The 7,027-nt window shown below is 41.1% G+C and overlaps 1 protein-coding gene across 2 annotated transcripts in view; it reads right to left on the bottom strand.

The window, feature by feature from the left end:
- Positions 1–5,129, bottom strand: part of LOC102289173 (polypyrimidine tract-binding protein 3) — a 13,103-nt gene extending 7,974 nt beyond the window's left edge. Inside the window, exons 1-6 of one of the 2 annotated variants that reach the window (XM_014329307.2) lie at positions 4,955–5,129; positions 4,172–4,235; positions 3,916–4,082; positions 534–677; positions 243–404; positions 24–134 (exon numbers count right to left, since the gene is read on the bottom strand). In XM_014329307.2, coding sequence (XP_014184793.1) covers positions 24–134; positions 243–404; positions 534–677; positions 3,916–4,082; positions 4,172–4,196 — 609 coding nt within the window. In that variant the 5' untranslated portion in view covers positions 4,197–4,235; positions 4,955–5,129. The remainder of the gene's footprint in view (positions 1–23; positions 135–242; positions 405–533; positions 678–3,915; positions 4,083–4,171; positions 4,236–4,954) is intronic. The other variant, XM_014329308.2, reaches the window with a different exon arrangement.
- Between the last annotated feature and the right edge of the window lie 1,898 nt (positions 5,130–7,027).

Here is a 7,027-nt window from a genome sequence, read left to right as displayed (position 1 = left end):
GTGTGTGTAGGTGTATGACTCACAGCCTTGGCGTGCTGAGCATGCACGGTGTCGCTGAACTGCAGGAGAGCCTGAAACTGGTTGTTTCTGGTGAACGTGATGATCTTCAGCACGGAGCCAAACTTACTAAAGATCTGTGGAAAAGTTTTATTAATACCACCAAGAACTGTTAGAAAGGACATGATAATAAAAACTTCAATAATAATAACAATAATAACACTGATGATATCTGCAGTCCTGACCTGCTGGAGGACCTCCAGAGTCACAGGGTAAAATAAATTCTCCACAATGATTCTCAGGACGGGACTCTGACCTGGAGCTATGCCCCGGCCCTCCCCACCTGAAGCCATGTTCCCAGAGTGCACTGCTCCTGCATTCATGGCCTGCAGCGTTGCCTGAGCCCTCTGTCAGCAAACAAACATATTATTGATTGTTTAAAGGACCATCTCGCTGCTTTTTGTAAACAGATGACAGATCAAACTTCAAACAAATAAACAGACACCATGGGTGGGGCCTGAGCTGCTGCTCCTCACCTGATTGGTCATATTGTCAGTCTTGAGCTCGCGATGGGTGGAGTACTGAATGTAGACTGGCTGACTCCTGATGGAGGGAGTGGCTGAGGTGTAGTAGTTCACCATGGTAACAGCGGCTTCTTCTGACGCCATTTCTAAAAACGCCTGAAAAGAAAAAAAACGATTACTTAAAAATTTCATGTGTTCCTCTCTGTGTGAGTCTGTCACGGTGGGACGTCTTTTCTAAGCTAACATTAGCTAGAGCTGCTCTCTGTAGAAAATCTGTCCATTCACACAGAAGGGAAAAAAAGATTTGCTTGGATCATGTGACAGGTGTAAACAAAATAAAGCAGTGAGGGAGCAGTACAAAAGCCTTTCATTACTTTAATCCACGCTGAGATCAGACCACAAAGGAAACTGAAGAGAACACAAAGCCTCAGCCATCATGTGTTTGACTTTCACTACCTCACAAATTACACAACACAGTGAACCACACTGCTGTGCAGAAGTCTTGAACCGCCCCTTATTTCTGACCATTTTTGGAAGACTGTTTTTTGTTTGTAAGCCCGCTCTCTGTGAGCCATTCAAGAATGAAAATGCTCCAAACACAAAGAGTAACAAGTGTCTATGCACAACAGAAAACTTAGTGAGGAACCAGCTTTAAATAATTTTAGACTCTTTGTTACTCGCCTGTTACAGCCTGTCATAAAAACACACCACTCAGTGGAAGAGTGGCTTAGACCCTGCCTAACATTCACATACACTTGTTGCGCTCTGATGGATGTATCGTGGGTAATTTAGGGTTCAGTATCTGTCCCCCCGATACTTCCACATGCCTCAGAGCAGCTGCAGGTGGAACCATTTATCTCTGCACACGTTTCACTGAACCAATTTCCCATCGTTCCATCAAAATACAAAGAAATGAGGGCTGACTTGAAACTTTTGCACAACACCATATTACAACACAAGCTGAAATAAGAGTTCAGCTCTGGTGCCATGACTCACACCTGAAACATGTCATTACTTGTTTCCATGAACATGTCACTGTTAGTGACAGACCCATGAGACGATTATTAAAATAACTTGTAGTGTCCAATGCATCAATGAAGGATTATTTATCTCTGGATGAGAGGTCATCTGTAAGAACCTGAGAGGGCACTAAAGCAATGAGAAGCCATTAAAAAAAGACAATCTGAGTCACATGCGGCGTGATGACATAGACAAGATAAAATACAAATAAACAGTGTGCTGGTTGGCTCAGCTGGAGCTCTGCATATACAGGGTACAATCATATTAACTGTTTTTACTAAGAAACAAAACTGACATGCCCATTTTCCCACTAAATTTGAATTCAACGAAGAGGTGTTGTGGGCGGGAATTCATTTTGCTCCGTCTCTCCGCTCCTTCACTCTGATGTCCAGAGGCCTGCACTACAAAGCAGGATTTGGTCTTATCCATGTGACTTCAGGTTTAACTCTTTTTTCTGTTTTTCAAAGGTGGTTCACTTTTTACAGGGATATATCGCTATGGTTACTTATGCTGCAAACAGGCTATGTTCCAGATTACACATCAACAGGTGTGAAACTCCCACCTACTGACTAATCAATTCTCTGGAAAACAGCATCGCCACTCCTGGCAGAGCCCTCAGACTGCTGCGCAGAGTCTCTCTCGCGAAGAGGGTTGGACCAAGTGACCCTGAATCCTCCCTTAGTTATGATGCAGTAGGTGTAGGCTGCTGGGGGATTCCCATTATGCACTGAGTGTTTCTTCTTCACTCACTATGTGTTAATAAACCTCTCTGAAATTAATCATTAGTTATTATTAATCTCTGGCTCCCCTCCACAGCATGTCTTTGTCCTGTCAAACCGGTCGCTGCACATGGCCACCCCTGCCTGAACCTGTTTCTACTGGAGGTTTCTACCTGTTAAAAGGGAGCTTTTCCTTCCCACTGTCGCTTAGGTGCTTGTTCATAGGGGTTGCTTAATTGTTGGGGTTTTCTCCGCAGTATTGTAGAGTTTTTATTTTACAATATGCGAGGTGTGAGGTGACTGTTTGGTGCTGTACAAATAAAACTGAACTAAACTGAATGTCTCTGTGCTTCCCCAATGAGCATCAGTATAAACATAGATTGTTAGATGCAGCTTTACTTCTTTTCTTTTTTTTTTACCTGTTTAATGCAAACAAGTTACAACAACGTTATTATAGTATTAAATGGACTAAATCTGAAGTTGATTCAGTTGAATGAAATAGTCTAAAATCTGTGATGATTTTATCAGTGAGAGCTGCTCCACAGTTTGCAAAGCGTCTTATTTTCCTAGACATCAAAAGGGCCTGGCACGTGTTCATCTGTCTGCTCTTCTATTCCTCCTAAGCAGTTATATTTTATCGAATTTATGAGAAACAGTGCCATTTCTAAAAGCCTTCCATCTTCTAAACAGATACCTTCCAAACTCGTCCCGCCTTTGTACACAACTTATTTGTTCTGATTGGATGTCATCTTGTTTTTATTATTTGACAAAAGTCTCGATACGTTTTATCATCATTTTCATGTTTCTGCACAAGCTTTTATTTAGATATTGCCTTGTTTTCGTCAGAAGAAAACATTGCAGTCGCACACTCACACAGTCACATTTTAACTGGCGTTCTTTCCAGGCTTTAAATAGGCTAAGCTGTTGTCCAGTCTAACTGACCGAAGCATTTAAAGCACTCACGCCTTCATAAAGCGCTGGTCCTCCACCACTACTTTCGTTAAGCAGGCATCTGTATACTGTGTTCAATCTTGTTAAATTTTTCTCATATTACAGCTTTATCTCCCTTTGCAGCTTTGTGTGACTGCTTATCCTGATTGCAGATGTTAGGGTAAGTGAATCCAGACGAAGGAAAGATAGGTGGGTACAACTCGCGTTGGGCGTTGGGGGTGAGGGAAGGGAGACAGGATAGTGAGGGTCTATTGTAGGGTCTTTACCTTACAACATGTTGTGATTTGGTGCTGTATAAATAAAACTGAACTGAAGTGAATAACAAAGTGCCTTCTTGTGGCTAACTAAAGAGCTATATAATGACACACGGTGATTACTCACTCAGTACAACCTCACAAACCCCCACACAGCTACCAAATGTGTTAGTAATAAATTTGGATGCAAGATGGCGTCGCAAGCAGTCGCAGCCGAACGCCGCTCTCAACAATTTAGTGGATTTCTTTTTATTTTGTGTATTTTTATTTCACTTTTCCTCCAATTAACAAGAGCACATGTGCTGTACAGTAAAACTGAATTGCTCAGGGTTCTAAACCACATAAACCTGCACACTTTCACCAGCAATGACTTAATAATAATAAAGAACAGGTTAAGAGGAATTCAGACAGTTGTGTACTGCACACCTTGCTGGCATCGTTAGCGCTCACCTGATTCTTTGTCTTCAGTGTGATCAGCTGACTAACTCGACCAAAGGGAAGCGCCAGAGAAAGCACTTCCTGTTCAGAGACGTCAGGGGGAAGCTGACGCAGGTGAAGGACCCGAGATGGGACGCACTGAGCACGCTCTGAAACACACAGTCTATCAGTGCCATCCACTGCAGATAGACAGAAACAGACAGGTAAATTATGATGGAAAGGGTTCAGGTGGGAGGAGCTTCCCTTTCATAGACTTTCATAGACTCACCTGTGGACAGGTGAGAGGAGCTCATGTTCTCAGAGCTGCTGACAGACGAGCTGAACTCTGACTCCTGGAAACAAACACAATGATCAGTTATTGAAATGTCAAAGTTATATCACATTTCATCAATTTATTAATGAATTTATCAAATCAGCAGCACATGAACCTCCATATTTAAAATCCTGTGTCTTCTTTTGCAATTTTTTTTGAGACTTGATTGATCTTTAAAGCCTGTTTCCTGAGACAGACTGCAGGAGATGATTGATGACTTCTTCATTTTCAGCTCTGAGCTTCTGTTTAACTTTACCGCTAACATTTTAACCATTAACCTTCTCCCGGGATCAGTTAAAGAAGCTTCGGGCTCTGCTGGTGACATTTTAGAACCCCAAAGTCGAACTAATTAACAGAAAATGAAAGTAATTCCTCTCTGTTTGTACACAGACAGAGAGGCTCTTTGCGTGAACACGCACATATCGCGAGATTTCAGGTAATAAAACACCGCGGCTGTCGCTACTGTTGCCCCGTGACACTTTCACGCCGAGCCGAACAGAACAGAGCAGAGTTGCGCAGCACAGCACAGCGCACGAGCAACTAAACAGCGCGCGAGGAGCAGGAAAACGGAGCTCTGGGAGAGCATTTCAGTAAACACCAACAACAAACAGGCAGGGAGGGGCGCGCCTGAGGCTCGCGCAGGTGCGGTTCAGTCACCAAGGAAACGAAGGGAGGAAGGAAGGTAAAAGTGCGGTGGGAACGGTTCCGAGAAGGTTCGGGACGGTTTCCCGTTCTCACCCGTCCATGGTCCGTGCTGAGGAAGAGGAGGAAGCGCAACAGAGAAGGAGTTGTTTTGGTCCGCGAGCCTTCGCAGCCAGGCAGCCACCAAGGAGAACAACGAGCTCACTTCCCGTTTGGTGACGTCACGACAGAACATGGCGTCTGGAGGACACACCTCAGATAAAAAGAAATACAATCATTATAAAAAATAATTATAGTAACAATTAAAAGACTTAGGAATAAGTCAAATATATTCATTGTATTTAAAACAATATCAAATACATGTACAATTAAAAATACTATTACAAACAGATAAATGTAAAAAGATTTTACAAAATGACATTTAAAAGAAAATGCATGTTTTGTACGTAAAATTAACATAAATTAAAATGAAAATGAATTCCTGAAATATGGAATAAAATAAAAAGTACTTAGTTAATTTTTTTCAAAGCAAGATAAATAAAATAAATTTAAAATTGCTTATCAATTATAACTCCATTAAACACATTAAATAAATTTAATTTCTGCCTTAAATTCAAAATATGGTATAAATTTAAATAAATACTAATAAAAATTGCTTCAAGTAAAATAAAAATGTAATTTATAATAAAATACATATTGAAATGTATTAGGCCTTCATTCGTGTAAAATAATGTGTTTGAAAAAATCTGAAATTCTACATTTGAAAACAATCGCAAAAGTTATTGCAATGCAATTCTACCAGTTTTGGCAGCTTTTATGAAAATAGAACAAAAAAAGCTCTACTCCTTTTATTTTAAAAAAAAAAAAAAAAGCACTTTTTTCACACTTTTTGTTGAACTCCTGAGTGTTCTTGTTTGGGTGCCTAATATTTAAAGGGGAGAGCAGTGTTGTACTATTTTAGACTGTCATATTTGGTTTCCCTGCCATGGCTGTTCCACATTGGACTACCACCTCTAGTATTAGTATATTTTGGAGAAATTAATCGGACTGCTGTCTGAAGTGTAATCCTTTTTCTTTTTTCTTAACTTTATCTGACTGAAGACAGACCAGCTGTAGCCACTATGACATCACCCATCTACTGTACAGACACAGATACCTGCTAAATGCTGAATTGTAGAATTTCACTCATCAGAACCCCACCTCAGACTTTTAATGTCTGTTAGTACATTTGACTCCACAGCAGATTTTATAACACTATTTAATAAAAAGCTCCAACCGCTCAAACACGGTCCACGGGTCCAGTAAAGGGACTTAAATTAGCTGAGGTGAAGCCTAGCAGGTAGCTAGAAACTAGAAACTACAGCCTGAGGACCACCCCTAATAATGCAAACTCTAAGCCTCAATACAGTTTAATCAGGTGAGTTATAAAGGTGAGGATGCAAGGAGCAGAATCTGATGGTGAAGGTAGTGTTTAATTACCCAGGGTCAGAAGGGCCTCTGTCTTGCTAGCTTGCGCTGCGCTCAGTGGATCTGCACTCGACAGTGCAGCCTAGGCGGAGTAGTCGAATGCAGATCCACTGAGCGCTCAACACAGACAGCATCGTCAGAAGGAAAGTTGATAAAATAAATTTAAAAATTTGTATTGTTCGATACATATGCATACCGAACCGAAAGCACTGTATCGAGCTGTTCAATATTGATACGAGTATTGTTGCACCCCTAATATATATGTATAATAAAATGGTTACAAGATAGCTTTTAACTTCTTACACAGTGTGTCTTTGTCCTGTCTTCCTGCTCTAATGGCTACCTCTCCCTGTTGTAGGTTTCTTCCTGCTGAAGGGAAGTTTTTCCTTCCCTTTGTCCTGAAGTGCTTGCTCACAGGGAGCCATGTGATTGTTGGTGTTTTCAGTTTTCTTTGCATTACACAGGTCTGAAAAAAATAAAAATTCAGCTGCATTGGCGGTCCTAGCCTGTTTGGCGCCCTGGGCGAACACTCCCTCGGGTTGTGTGAGACTTTAAATCATCAAACTGTAAATTATAAATTTTAAATTGTTATTGATCCCTTTACTACGGTGGCCCTGAAAGGCCAAACGGACTGCAACTTCAGAAAACACTTGCAAAAAGAAAAATGCTGCAAAAAGAAAAATGCTGCAAAAAGAAAAACAC

The sequence above is a fragment of the Haplochromis burtoni genome, unplaced genomic scaffold (assembly GCF_018398535.1).
Source record: "Haplochromis burtoni strain Fernald_Lab_line unplaced genomic scaffold, NCSU_Asbu1 Contig_528, whole genome shotgun sequence".
Classification (NCBI taxonomy): Eukaryota; Metazoa; Chordata; class Actinopteri; order Cichliformes; family Cichlidae; genus Haplochromis; species Haplochromis burtoni.
Note: the sequence above shows the minus strand (reverse complement) of the source record. Positions and strands in the feature narration are given on the sequence as shown.